At 43.6% G+C, this 15,098-nt stretch overlaps 1 protein-coding gene across 8 annotated transcripts in view; it reads left to right on the forward strand.

The window, feature by feature from the left end:
* The window catches only part of GCNA (germ cell nuclear acidic peptidase), a 46,312-nt gene that overhangs the window by 26,085 nt on the left and 5,129 nt on the right, over nucleotides 1-15,098 (forward strand). For 4 of the 8 annotated variants that reach the window (XM_056809510.1, XM_056809506.1, XM_056809507.1 and 1 more), the window contains exons 4-9: nucleotides 145-223; nucleotides 988-1,055; nucleotides 8,057-8,186; nucleotides 11,327-11,413; nucleotides 11,902-12,046; nucleotides 13,613-13,754. In XM_056809510.1, coding sequence (XP_056665488.1) covers nucleotides 145-223; nucleotides 988-1,055; nucleotides 8,057-8,186; nucleotides 11,327-11,413; nucleotides 11,902-12,046; nucleotides 13,613-13,754 — 651 coding nt within the window. The remainder of the gene's footprint in view (nucleotides 1-144; nucleotides 224-987; nucleotides 1,056-8,056; nucleotides 8,187-11,326; nucleotides 11,414-11,901; nucleotides 12,047-13,612; nucleotides 13,755-15,098) is intronic. The other 4 variants (XM_056809513.1, XM_056809508.1, XM_056809512.1 and 1 more) reach the window with 1 other exon arrangement.

Consider the following 15,098-nt stretch of genomic DNA (forward strand, 5'->3'; position numbering starts at 1 on the left):
CTCGTGTTTTCCATCAGGGCTCTAAATCAGGCCTGGATATACGTGGCTTTTCTTGCTACCAAGGTCCTTTGGTTGTTGGGACTTGGGGATTTTTGCGTGGCCATGTAACCCACTTTCTAATGCTTAATCTTTCTTTATGATTAGTGCTGTCCCGTGGCAAAATTCCAAAGCTACAAACAAATTCATCTTCAGAGAAAAAAAGAGAGAAAAAAAGAGAAAAACAGTGAGTATGAGATTTATTGAAAGGGCTCTTCACATGGGCAGTGGGATGTAGTGGGTTTGGAGTCTGGAAACAATAGCTTTGACTCCCATCTGAGATGTTCATTAACTTAGGACTTCAGGCAGATCATTTCCCCTCTCTGGTACTTGGTTTCCTTGTGTAAAATGAGCAAACTGGGCTAGCTGATCTCCCAAGTCCCTTCCAGTTCTAACCTTGCATGATTCTAAGAAGATTTTACATACAGACCTTAAGGGCAGAGGGTAGTGTGAGAGTTGGGAGGGCCTTCACCTGCCACCTTGGCCAACCCATACCTGAAATGAATCCACAGTCTAATCTACCCAGAAAATACCCTCCTGAGGCATTGGGATCTTGCTTTTTGGCTAGTTATCTTTGTGAGAGCATTTTTCCTTCCCCCAGGCCTTTATCTGCCTCTCCCTGTGACAGACCTTAATAAATTTCAAGATGTGTCTCACAATGTCTCACATCTCCAAACCAAACATCCATGGCTCTCTCGGCCGATATTTCTATGGCATAATCTTGAGGTCTCTTTCTAGGCCTGGTTGCCCTTTTCCAGATTCTGTAAGTGTGTTTCCTGTGTTGCAGCCAGATCTGACTGAGTAGCTTATTACCAGTATTACTACTCTTCTGGAGAATAAGGTTAAAAGAAAGTTGCATTTACATTTGTACTGGGTGCAGAAATGCTTCAATACAGTCCTGAAACTTGTCCTCCCTTCTTTCCCTTACCAATTTCCCATATTGCCTTTCAGCTATGATAAAGCTACAACCTCCAGTGGTGTGACAGTGAAAAGAAAGAGACCCCAGGTGAATCCCAAAAGTAAGTGGTCTCTACATCCTCCTTAAGACACTCTCCTTGACTTAGAGCAGAGCCAGTACAGGCTAAGGTCTTTCTTCAGATACTTAAAGCCTTCTAGAAGCATCCTGTGGTAGAGTGCCAGGGCTTCACTATAATCCTCTGCCCCCTTCATTACACCACTGTGTACATATTGTATTCTGCCCCATCTATAAATAGGATGTAAGTTCTGTGAAGGCAAAGATGATATTGGTTGTGTCATTGTATTCATAATGCCTGGCACACAGATGCTTAAATGTTTGTTATTCATGAGGCATCTGGGGGTGCCACCGAGCACAGACTGATAGGCCTGAAGTCAATGATCCCCTAGTTCAAAACCAGCCGCAAATATTTGTTAACTGTGCCTCAAGTTTCCTCAACTGTAAAATGGAGATGACAGTTAACACCTCCCTCCTAGTGTTGTTGTGAGGATCAGATGAGACAATATTTGTAAAATGCTTAGCATTTCGCACCTGGCACACAGGCTTTTAATAAATGCTTATTCCTTCCTCTCTCATAATCATATTGTACTGCATGAAAATGCTTGATGGTAGGGTTTTAAAAAGTATATCTGCAGGCACAGCCAGGCAACTCAGTGGATTGAGGGCCAGGCCTAGAGATAGGAGGTCCTGGCTTCAAATCTGGCTTTAGAAACTTCCTACCTCTGTGTCCCTGGGCAAATGACTTAACCCTCATTGCCTAGCCCTTACCACTCTTCTGCCTTGGAACTGATACTTAGTATTAATTCCAAGATAGAAGGTAAGAGTTTTTTAAAAAGTATATTTACCAGGTTAGAAGGAGAAAATTTTCCTTTTTTCCCTTGGCTTTATTGTTTTAAATTTATTTTTATTTCCAGATGATTCTTTTATCACTATAGCAAACATGAATAATATGGAAATAGATATCAAGTGATAATATTTGTACAACCCAGTGGAAAGTGCTTGTTGGCTCTGAGAGGCAGAAGAGGGGAGGGAAAGGAAATGAATTATGGAAACATGGGAAAATATTTAAAAATAAAAGGCCCCAAATGATTATTTTTCATTGCTTCTTTAAGATTTTAGAATTTTGTTTTTTAAAAATTCTGAAGACTTAAACTCCAGAGAAAATTATTTCATCCACAGAACTGAAAAATAAAATGCCCTATACATGAAACTGTAGATTTGATTTTCCTTTTTAACTATCAAATACATTTAACGTGTAACTTTCATGTGTCCTATCTAGATTTCATTCTTTTGAGATTTCCTTCTCTTCTATGCTTTTTTTTTTTTAACCCATACCTTCCATCTTAGAATCAATACTGTGTATTGGTTCCAAGGCAAGAATGGTAAGGGCTAGGCAGTGGGGATTAAGTGACTTGCCCAGGGTCATACAGCTAGTAGGAAGGGTCTGAGGCCAAATTTGAACCCAGGACCTCCCGTCTCTGAGCTTGGCTCTCAAGCCACTGAGCCACTCAACTGCCCCCTCTTCTGTGCTTATTTTTAAAAAATGCTTCAATTTTTCTGACTCCCCCCCCCCCCCCCCCCCCACCCTTTTTCTCTAGTCCTTCACTCCCACTTCCCATGCCACTACCTGCCCAAATTGGGAACGGAGGGAAAAAAAAAAGAAATCCCCAAAGCTCTTATACCAAATGCCAAATGGGCCTAGCCAAGCCAAACATACTTCTATATTAACTGTCTCTGTATATACATTTCTCTCTCTGGCAGGAATGGGCAGTGCCTCTGGAATCGTGCTTGGTCCACACTATACTGATCAGAGTTCTTAAGTCTTTCATAGCTGTTTGTGTTTAAAATGTTGTCATTGTTATGTCATTTGTTTTCCTTCACCCTCCATTGGTTTCTCAGAAACTCCTTTGCCATTTCTTATGGTACAGTTTTTAACTTCGTCACTTGACATTCTTTAATTCCTAGGCCCTTCCTCAGTTTCCAGTTCTTTGCTGTAAGAGAACGAGCTGCTATAGATATTTTTGTATTTATAGGGCCATCTCCTCTTTCCATAATCTCTTTGAGATCTAGACCTAATAATATTGCCCAGTTTAGTGACATTTGGAGAATAGTTCTAAGTTGCTTTCAACAATAACCACACCAATTCACAGCAACTGTACCTGGGTGCCCCTGTTTTCTGATCGCTCCTTCAGTATTTGTTATTTTTCCATTTTTTGACATCTTTCCAATCTAATAGGTGTGACGTAGAAACTTTAGTGTTGTTTGGATTATTGTTTTTTTCTGATCATTTGTGATCAGAAGCATTTTTGTCCTGTGGTTCCTATTTGTTGATAGTTTGGGGATATCTTTTGTAGGGATTAAATTTAATGGTTTGACTAAAATATATGAAGATTATAAACAATAATGGTGGTTGCCAAGTATTATTACTCAAAGTAGAAATGACTTTAATAGCTTTTATTTACAAAAGAGGTGGGAAGAATAAAATCAGAGAAATACAAAAGGGTAGAGAAGATATATTAGCCTATCTAACTAAATGTTGCTCCTCTGCTCTACTCAGCCAGGACTTGTTAACCTTCAACCCAAATTAAACTCTTTCCAGAAGACAGGAAGGGAGAGCCAGCTATCCACTCACCCGAGTTCCCTCGAGGAGGCAGGTCAAGATGATGACTCGAACTGAAGGTGACTCCGAAAGCCGACTTTCTTCCTTGAGCAGACCTTCTTCTTGAAGCTGACTTCCTTGAAGCTGACTTGCTTCTTGAAGCCCAACTCCTTCTTGAAGCCAACTTCCTTCTTGAAGCCAACTTCCTTCTTGGTGTCCACTTCTTTAGCCCCAGAAATTCAGGGCCTTTTATAGTGGCTTCTTGTCCCTTCCCCTTTTCACAAGGGCCAATCACAGCTTCCAAATTGCCCATCACTGCCCAGGTGGCAGCATTTGTGGGAACCACTTCTCATCTTCTGAAGAGGTGAATACTCATCAAAAAGAGTTCACAGATTCCTGGATGACTGAGGTGTGCATTTTCATTTCCTGACTGAGTTGAAAGGGTGGAGAGGTCCTCCACCTAGTACTAAGTAGGGTGTTCAGCTTTTGTTGATTCAATTCAAAAGTAGACAAAGGAGAGTTAATCTTGTCTTCACAATCTAGTAGGTACTAAATAGAGGGGTACTTAAGTTATTTTTAACCAAAGTGTTAACTGAAAATAGACAAAGGGAATAAAGGATTCCCTTTCACAAGTATAAACTCAGAGAACAAAGACTTCCCTTTTACACTTCCTTTGAGACTTGCTAGATCATATCCTTTAACCATCTATTGTGTAATGGCTGTTCTTAGAAATTTGAATGCATTTCTTCCATATCTTGAATAGGAGACCTTTATCAGAGAAATTTCCTGCAAGAATTTTTTTTCCTCAATTAATTTTTCATTTAAAATGCATTGGTTTTGTTTGTGCAAATCTTGATTGTTTTGTATAACCAAAATTGACCATTTTCTCTTCTGTGATCCTTTCTGTCTCGGTTGGTCAAGAACTTTTCCCTTGGCCTTTGTTGGGACAGACAATACAGACGGGCCCTGAACTGCTGAGGAGGTGGAGGAGCCGAATTGCTGAAGTCAAGTTTCTCATAACAGCAAAGGTCTCTTTTTTGTTTCCAAATTTCATTTTTTTAAAAATTAAGAACTTAATCTCCAAATAAAACAAACATTTCCATGTACAAAGAACGGAGAGATTTGTACATGAAACTGCAAATCTCAATGATACCATTTGCTTTTCCTTTTAAATCTTTTAACAGCTTTAACTTGTGTAATAATCAGTTGTTCTCATTGTTTCCTTTTGACCTTTTTCCCATTCTCTTCTCTGCATTCCCAAAAAAATACTTCAGTGACTTTTTCTTTCCCTTCCTTCAGGTCACATTAGCCCTGTCTCTAGCTTTCTTCTCCTTCCCACCCGCCTACCCACATGGGGGGTGGAGGGGAAGGGGGGAGAAAGAAAAACCCTTGGGCATGTTCAAGGTGGGAGTGTCCATGTTCCATGCCCACAAATATATGTCTCATTCTGTACCCTGGGACTGAGAGTCCTCTGGAATCCTGGTTGCTTACTTCTTTGCTTTGAATTGAATAAATTGTTCTCCTGGTTCTTCTACTCACTTCACCCTGAATCATTCTTTTCAAGTTTCTTTCTTCCTTCCTTTTCCATTTTTAATGGTGTAATCATCTGGCATATTCCAGTGTCTGATACATGTTTCCTTTTGAGCCATTAGCCCTGTGTTTTGGCAAAAAGGTGGACCATTTTCAACATTAGCAGCTAACTGACAGTGACCTAAATCTTGAGCTTCATAGACATTTCTTGGTGCAGCTCATGAGTCTTCCACCAAGGGCAGATGAGCTAATTTTTTAAAGTCTTTTATGACTAAATACTAGGTATTTCTGTAGTTACTTCCCCACCAGATGGCCTTTTCAGTTCCCCAATTTAAATACCTGATATTACCCAAAGGTGCAACATAAAACGAAATCAGAAACTTGATTGCACACTGCTTATAAATGAATAAAGAGACACAAATGCTTCTCACTATGTTTTTTTTGAAGGGTTTCATTCTGAGTACTACCTAATTCCTGGTATTGGTTCAATGCTATATATGTCCTTGCTTCATCTGATGGAGTCCTGTACCCCCTCAACTTCTTCATCAGACTAGCCTACCATGGAATGATTTTTAATTTAGATAACAGTGTCATTAACTGGATCCCATCCTCTTAGGGCTGCCACTATGGACATGTTGCAGTAGAATGTTCTCTGTAGTCTTCCTGAGCCAGATGCTGACAGATGAGCTAATATTTCTCATCTTGCCAGCCCTGGCGAGAGTGTCTTATGTTCAAAGTCTATGGTAACATCTGACTATTGGCAGGACAGTTCTTCTTGTCCAGGATGACTAAATCTGGTCTTAGACCTCTCTTGAATTGTATATTGATACTTTTAGAAAGTCTTTTTTTCAAACCTTGCTGCTGGAGAATAACTGCACTTGGAGGATCGCAGTGGCAGATGACATGTGGGCAGCATTTCACTGACAGCAGCCCCTGTCCACAAAACCAAATCTCCTGATCCTGTTCTGTGGATTGCAGTCCAGTGTGGCTCTGAATGATTTGGTAGGCTGCAAACTGGGGGAAAGATTCTTTTCTCTCTTTTTTTTTTTGAAGCTGCAACCACTGAAGTAATGGAATGTGCTTTATTCCATTTGGGTTTGCTGAAGAGCTGTTGTTTCAAATTGCTTTCTCAGCATCTATTTCAAATTTCTCTCCACTCCTTCAAGGGTTAAAAGACTTTCCTTTAGCCATAGTGCCAAGATGTAATTTTTGGCTTTCCCCTCAATTCAAATTTTAGCCAACAGTCACTAGGAGATTACCCATAGCTGGGAGCTGATATTGGGAGCTTACCATTCCCTGGTGTCCAAGCTCTTCTTCTGTTGAGCTATGGACATAAGGGGCTGGGATTTTGGTTTTGAAGGTCATGTTTGACTCTGATAGCAAGAGAGAATGGTGAGATTTGGTACGTCTCAGTTAACTGACATATAGTTATGGACTGTTAAATGCATCTTCTTGAATGTAGTTTCCCAGTTGATCATTTAGATCGCATAGAGGGCTCTAAGGCCATGACTCTTAACCCATGATTTCCTATGCTTGCTCTTTTTTAGGGATAGTTTGTCAACTCTAAATGTTCCATTTAGTTACCATAGGGTCTAGGAAAGATCCCAGAAAAGTTAAAAGACCTACAGAAGGATTTTAAGCAGAATAAACCTAGAAAGAAGAAGCCAGTTTTAGATGGCTACAAGAAATGAGAGACATTTCAAAAATACTGTTTGATTAGAAAGATCCTGAAAGGTAGCAGGACCTTTGGAAAGCAGTTGGGGGACCTGCCAATGTTGAGTTGCCTCTGGGTCTCTTAGCTGTCCAGATTTGCCACATCTACCATATCTATAATAGTAGTTACTTTTTTTTTTAAACCCTTGCCTTCCGTGTTAGAATCAATGCTGTGTATTGGTTCCATGGGAGTAGAGCAGTAAGGGCTAGGTAATGGGGGTGAAGTAACTTGCCCAGGGTCATGCAGCTGGGAAGTGCCTGAGGCCAGATTTGAACCTTGGACCTCCGGCTCTAGGGCTGGCTCTCAACCCACTTAGCTACCTAGCTGCTCCCTATAATACTAGTTATTGACTGTAAGAAGAGTTAGTATTTCTATGGTGCTCAAAGGTTTACAGGTATTAGATTATTTGATCCTCACAACAACTTTGGAAAGCAGGTACTCTTATTCCCATTCCCATGTCAAAGATAAAGTAAACTAAGTTTCATAATGGTTGAATTACTTGCCTAAGACCACTCAGATATGTATTGAGGGCAGGATTTGAAATTGAGTCTTCCTGTTTCCTAGTCCAGTGCTTGATGTACTGACATGCTGTGTATATTGCTGTGTTCTGTAAGCAGATTCTGGTTCTACATGCCGGAGTTCTGTGCTTTTTTTACCCTTGAGACTTAGCAGTATGCCTGGCCCGTAGCTAGTGCATTCCATTGACAGTCATTCCTGGATGACAGGATTATTTTCCCACACTGGCAGGATCAGAAACAAAAAGTTTACTTTTTAGGGAAATGGCAGACTGGTGTGTTAATTCCCATTCTTAGTTCATATTACCTGCCTTTTGGAGTGCAGATGTGTTTGAATTTGGGCTTACCCTGAGCAATATGTGGTGTGTGTGGCTGGGGACAGGAAGTCGCTTCCTACCCCCTCTACTCACCTTGTTCTTTGAGGATCAAGTCCCTTCCCTTCCCTGGACCTTAGTTCTTCATTTCTAAAATGGGGGAAGAGGGAGGTGTTCGAGTAAATAGCTTTTGAGTTCCTTTATATCCCTGAATATGTTTTTGATGCAAATTTTGTTGCCCACTAGGTTTAGGTATGGATGCTTCCAGGTTGAACTTAAGTGTTCTTCTTGGGTGCTGTTCTATAACTTGACTCCATTCAGTTTTCCTTTATACGTGGTAGTTTTCCTAGTGCCTCTTGTTTGTACTTTTAGAGAAGAAACCCACCAAGGATTCAGGGGCTGCCACACCTGGCTTTTCAGGCACTTCGGGGCTAGTGCCCACCATGTCAGCTCCCCCAAGCACATCAGCAAGTACCCCAGATGCTCCGAAAAGCCGTAGAAGGTATGTGATCAATCAAAGCCAAAGTCCTTGGTGTGTACTCAGCTCTGTGTAGGCTTCGTGTTATGGGAGATAGGAAAGAGGAGATATGAGGCAAGGTCTCTACCATCGACCAGAAGTCCAAAATGAGTGGTAGTGGCAGGTGCCAGATCAGGGACTTGGGGCAGGAGACTCCAGTAAACATTTGACCCACACCCAAAGCTGTGCTCTGGGGGAAGCCAGCTTCACTGCATCCTTTGTCAGTCTGTGGGCTTCCTGTCATGCACAGTGTCATCCCTGTTGAAATTGTGATCTTGACAGTGGTTTCTAGTTACTGCCTCTGATGTGGACCCATAGTGTGTTTGGGAGGAAAGAATTGAGTGCTTCAAGGCCTGATTTGCATATGTCCCTGGGATTCTTGCTATCATGTTTTGCCCGCTTTTGCAGGAGTATTTCAAATCATTTTCCAAAACTTGAGTTTGGGGCAAAAAATCCTTTGTCGCGTCACAGGAGAGGTTTATGTCAAAAGCCCCCTCTTGGGCTTTTTGCCCATGCTTGGTACTTCCCACACTGCAGGTAGAGTTTGCAGTTAGTAGCTTTCTAATAGAATCGCAAGTTTTTGCTCCCCTGAGTCCCTTACCCTATAATTGGGGTTGTTCATCCTTTTCTAGGAGTCTTTTCAGTTTGTCCCCATGAAGATTTGTTATTTACTATGGTGGCTTTATTGAGTAATTAAACACCTTCTCTGGGCCAAGCTTCAAGCTAACAGAGGGACAGAGACATACCCAACCGAGTGTATGAGTGAGTGTCCAGATAACATGGGTGTTAGAGATGTGTATTCGAGTAGACCAGATGAGGGACCTTCTGGCTCCTGGGTCTGTGGAAGTGACTGGTACCACACGGTAGAGAAGAAGAACTAGAAGAAAAAAACCTGTGGTCTGAAGTCAGGGAAGGCATCATGGAGGAGGCTTTGTCATTTAAGGGGAGGTCTTGAGGAATGGGGTCAATTCTTGGTCTGGATACTCCTATTTCCTTTCCATCATGAACTCCTTAAATTGTTAACTCTAGCTCCCTCTCACCTTTGAGAGCCAATGAAAACATTGCTGGGACTCTTCACCTCTGTGCTCTTGTCACCTCTGTAAGCCACGTTGGGTTTGAAGCTTTTAGTCAGTGGCTGGTTTTAAAAATGCTCTGGAAATGGCGTGGAACTTGGATATTTCAGGGTGTCTTGGAGGGGAGTTGCTAGGTATACAGATGCCACTGTCCCTGAAGACTGCTTCTGTTCACAAGGGGGCTTCCGTGTCCAGGACTCCAGGGCCGTGTGCCAGGCCTCTGTCTTTCCTCCAGGGTCTTCCCAGTGAGGCTCTTGTCAGCCTTGAATCTAGCACATCTGCCTTCAGTGCCTGCTTTTGAGACAGGGCAGTCCTAGTGGCCCGCCTCCGTTCTGGATCCTGGCCACCTCTCTCTGGCCTAGTCTTCACTCCAGGGTCTTCCCAGCACCCTGCCTCAGCTCTGGATTTGGACCACCCACTGGTGTCCAGAGAGGCTTCAGAAAAGGTGACCAAATCTAATGGCTTTTTGTCCAGTCCTCATCTTGACCTCTTCATAGTCTTGGGCCCTGCCAGTCCCCCTGTTCTCTTGGATCCTTCTCCTCAGTATCGGTTACTGAATCTTCGTTCAGGTCATGTCGACCAACCAAAAGTGTCCTGGGCCCTCTTCTTCCTCCTAACGGGCTTTGTCAAAGACACCTTCTGCTACTCCGAGGGGGCGAGGTTACAATGTAATTGGGTGGGGTAGCTAGTAGCACAGTGCCTGGCCCGAAGTCTGGAGGACCTGGGTTCAAATCAGCTACTTCCTAGCTGTGTGACTGGTCAAATCACTGAACCCCGATTGCCTAACTCTTGCCTCTCTTCTATCTAGAACTGATACTAAGACGGAAAGTAAAGAGTTTAAGAAAAAATATAATTGGGAGATATATCCCTCCTATGTGCCAGGCACTGGGCTAAGCACTGGGGAGATAGCCTCTGCCCTCAGGAAACTTACATTCTAATGGGGAAAGGCAGCTGAAATGGGGGGATGGTGTCAGGAATGGGTCCTGGGCCCTTCCTTCACCTGGAAGTTCTGGGAGGGATTGACCAATCAGAGGAAGGAGCTCCAGGGACAGGAAGGATCTTCCAAGGTGAGGAGGCTGTTTGGTGAATGATTGGGAGGTTGGAGAGTTAGAGCCCCCTAGTTCAAATCCTGTCTCTGTGTGACTGCAAATCACATCAGTTGGGCTTAAAGAGATGGGTTAAATGACTGCGTGTATGTGGGCCAGCAACTTGCTTAACTGCTCAGTGCCTCAGTTTCCTCATCTCTAAAATGAAGGAGTTTGACTTGATGGTCTCTAAGGACCCTTCCAGCTCTAGTTCTATGTAGGCCTCTATCCCTGGGCCAGCTCACATCATCTGCTTTGTCTGAGACTGGCATTGAATTTGTCCTTGCTTATGGTTCTTCCACTTCCATCTGCCATATGACTGCTAATTGGCTAACCATACAGCCGGTCCTCTGATGCTTACCTTCGATCTTCTCTCATTCTATGCTCTTGGACACCACGGCGATAGATCCCTCCCAAGGACATTGTTGTTTGATGGTGAGCTCTGGGAGATGTTTTGTTTCCATGGTGCTTAGTACACAGTAGATGCCTCATCAGAGTTTGGTGACAGATGGGGGTAGCACTTCACTTGGGGAGCATGGATTGCATTCTAGCGTCTAGTTGATGGGAAGTGAGGAAGTGGGTATAGGTTGGGATAGAATGCCTCTGGGAGAGGACAGGAATGCATAAGAAATTGGAAGTCCAGGTTTCACAGTTATAACAACATCATAATTTCTTTTTCCAGTTTTAGAAAGTATTATAATGTAGGCATATTCCCAAAGGGTGCCCCCAAAGTGACCAAAGCTAAAAAAGGTACCAAGACTGGTAATAACCTGTTAATCCAGACTATGCAGCATCTCATGATCTATTGGTCCAGAATCTCTAGGACTTTGTAGCGATTTTCTTCCTGCCTGTTAGACTGAGCCTTTGGTTTTTGCGAATTGAACTTTGTTTTCTTCCATTACAAATCAATTCTCTCTCCCTTTCAATTCCTTCTTCCCTTTCCCCCTTCCCATGTGAAAAAAAAAAGAAAAAAAACGATTGCGACAAACATACATCATCGAACAAAACTAGTTCCCCCATTGGCCATGTCCTCCAAAACATGGCTGCATTCAATGTAAGTGACATTTCTGAAGGGTTTCTTCTGGGTGAGGCTTGACGGGTCAAGACCAGTGATTGTGAACCTTTTAGAGACCTAGTACCCAAACTGCAACCCTCACACTGCATGTGAGCCTGCCACCTTAGCCCAGGCAGGGGAGGGAGGAAGCACTCACATTGGGCTGCTGGGCAGGGGGTGGGGGTGCTTCGGGAAGGGGCGCTGGGTCATGTGAGTAATGTTCTCAGGCATGCATGTGGAAAGGGGAGGGAGCAACCCCCCCCACCCACCCACCCAGCACACGTGCCATAAGTTCGCCAACAGGGATCAAGGTCTGGGTGGCCTGTGGGAAGGGAAAGGATGGATGCAGGGGGAAATAGGCTGGGGGCTAGGAAGGTGAGGCAGGAGCTGAGGTCTAGACTTCAGACAGGAGAAGGAACGTGTTGGGGATCAAATGGTAGACAATGATTTAGGTTGTTAGCCAAACTGATGGGAGTTTATCTCTGCAGGAAGAAGACATGCCGAGTGTCCGAGTGCTTCTTGGCTGAGCTGTCCAATCCCTCATCGGACTACGTCAAGTACTTTCAGCTGAAGAAGGAGGAGCTGACTGCCAAGCTGTATCAGTTGTATAATTCCTCCATCTTTAGGGAGCAGGTAGAGGCTGTCACTTGGTGAAAGGGTGGGTGGGGGTACAGAGTGGGAAATATGGGACTTTGTGCCCTCAGGGGGATGCTGGGTAGGCCAGTGGACACAATATACCGGAGATCAGATAGCAGCACACATTCTACCAGCCAAGGGGCTTTGGAGGAGGTTCTCAGGGAAAGAAGACTTTTGGAAAGAAGGAGGAAGGGCTTGACCAGGGCCCTGGTGGATGGACAGGATTTCAAAGAGACACAACGTAGTGGAAGAAGTCTGGATGAAGGGAACAGAAGATGGAGAGCACATAGTTCCAAAGGGTTTTAGGGGGGGTTAAGATGGTACAGAAACCGGCATGAATGACTGCATGTGTGGTGTGTGTGTGTTGGGGAATTGTGAAAGATGGGACAGGGGAAGCTAAACTTTGATTCCTCACAAAAATCTAGAACACGTTGTTGATGGCATATGGGGAGAGAGAGAAAAAGAAATACTTGTTACTGAAAAAATGAAATGAAACTGGTAGAAAAAACTCATTGACGGGGTGACGCATAGGCATGAGTTTGAAACGTGCTTGGTTTGGAGTCAGGAAAACCTATGTTTGAGTCCCCTCTCCCTGCCTCCCAGGTACTCTCAGCCTCACTTTCCTCATCTGTAAAAGGGAATTATTGAGCCTCCTTCTCAAAGTCATTGTGAGGATCAAATGAGATTTATCAGAAATACTTTGCAAACCGTGAAGGGCTGTAAACGTACACTAGTATTACCTCCTCTTCTCTTCCTTCTCTACTAACTCCTCTTTGAAGCCCTTTGCAATCCTCCTAGGCAGTAGTCATCTGGCTTCTGGAACCTCACACAGTCTTATATTTTGTCATCATCGTCGTTGTCTAATTGTGTCTGACTCTTCATGATCCTGTTTGGTGTTTTTCGCCAGTCCTGGATTGAAGGGTTCTTAATCTCATAGACTGAGCTGGCTTTGTGTCCTAGCTCCCAGTGAGCTCCAGGAGGGTCTTATTTTCGCTTTTTTTCCTCTTGAGGAAAGGCTTTTTATATGTGGCACTTGAAACAAAATGCCACGTGCCCCAAGCAGATCATCTTTTACGTGTGCACATGAGTGTGCTGCTTTGCAAGATGGAGACTAGGGCTATATGGAGCTTCTGCTGCTGAGCTGGAGTCCCGCTGCCTGGACTAGAGTCACTCCATGCCTTCATCCTTAGCATTTCACTCTGACTAAAGTATAGGCTTTTTTGGGCAGTTGTTTGGGTCATAATCCCATTTGGTTGGGGGAAAGTGAGTGAGTGGCTGAATGAATGAATGAATGAATGAGAGAGGGAGAGGGAGGAGAGGCATTTGTTATGCACTTATTAAAAAGGAGGGAGAAAAAGACAAAAGTGAGGCAAGTCCTTGCCCTAAAGGGGCTTCTAGCAGAGAGAGACACACATAAAGGAAGGCACTGAGGGACAAAAGGGGCAGGCCATGGGGGCTTGGGTGACAGTGTTGAGAGGGTGGAAGGGGTGGCAAGAGTGCACTCCTGCTCTGATCTGCTTAGGGACACTTTCCTGACTGCCCTCATTTGTTCTTTGCCCTTAGTTACCTGAGAAAATCAACATAACCTGGAACAAGAAGCTTCGTACAACTGCAGGATACTGTCATGTTTCAGGCAAGGAAAGCGGTCCACAGGCATCACGCTCCATCAGAATTGAGCTTTCTGAGAAAGTCTGTGACTCTGCAGGTAATGGGACAGATATGCCTCCACCGAGGCAATGAGTGGCATGCCCAGTGTGGGACCCGAACACCCTTCCCAACACTCTGGCTGATAGCTTCAGCTTCTCCCAGGCACCTGGGCCAGAAACCTCAGAGTCATTTTTGGACTCTCCCTACTCCCCTGTTTCTCATCCCAAGCTAGTCACTAAGACCCAGTCCTTCTTCCTTGGTGATAGTCCTTTTCTGCTCCTGTTGCCACCACCTTAGTGCAGGCCTTCACGATCTCACACTTGGATTGTTAGAGTTGCCTCATACTTTGGCTGCGTCCTGCCTCCATTCTCTTTTCTTCCAGGCCATGGCTCTAAGTGATGGTATAGAAAAAGCTCTGGGTTTGGAATCCGAGGATCCATGTGACCTCGTCCAAGTGCCTTTTCCTACTCTGAGCCTCCTTTTTCTCCCTTATCAAATGAGGGGACTGAATCAATGTATATCTCAGGACCTTCTCAGCTGTAACTCCTGTGGTTACCTTCCAGTCTGTCACCAGATTAGCCTTGAAAAAAAGTTCCTAATGCTCTCTTCTCCTTGGTACTCTCTGCTTTATGGGTTTTCATGCCACCTCTCTCTTTCCCTTAGTCTTGTCAGTGGAATTACTAGCCAGAAGTGAATTTGAATTTGGCTATAACATTCTTGGGTGTTGTCAGTTGGGGATTAAGTATTGGAAGTGATCTGTGGATTCTTTCAATCTCAACTTTTTCCTCTTGTTCTAGAATATCGGGGCAGTTTTCTTGGATAATTTCCTGTAGTATGATGTCCAGGCTTTTTCTTTTGTCATGGTCTTCCAGTAGACCAATGATTCTTAAGTTGTTTCTCCTGGAATGATTTTCTGAATCTTATGTTTTGTGAATGAGGTGCTTCATATTTTCCTCTATTTTTTTCATTCTTTTGATTTTGTTCTATAGTGTCCTGCTGCCTTGTGAAGTCTCTTGATTCTAGGTGTTGTATTCTGGATTTTAAAGTCTGGATTTCATCTCTGGCTTTTTGGTCATCCTCCTTCTGGTCTGATTTTCTTTGGAGGTCATCTTTCATCTCCTTTGCCTCATCTTTCAAGCTGGTTAATTTTGACTTTCAAGGCACTATTTTCTTGTTTTAGTTCAAGTGCCTCTGTGTCCAGATGATTTATCTTACTTTTTAAGTCCTTTTCCCAGTTGTCTTTAGCCTATCTTAATTGTGTTTTGAATTGTATTTTGAGTTCTTCCAGAGCCTGTATCCAATTCGCTGGGTTTTCTGCTTTTTTGCTTGGTGTTCCTTCATCCTTCTCTGTTCCGTTTGCTCTTTGTTCATTGCCTGTATAGAAGCTGTCGATTGTGATTTC

This window comes from Monodelphis domestica, chromosome X (genome assembly GCF_027887165.1).
Source record: "Monodelphis domestica isolate mMonDom1 chromosome X, mMonDom1.pri, whole genome shotgun sequence".
In the NCBI taxonomy this organism is placed as follows: Eukaryota; Metazoa; Chordata; class Mammalia; order Didelphimorphia; family Didelphidae; genus Monodelphis; species Monodelphis domestica.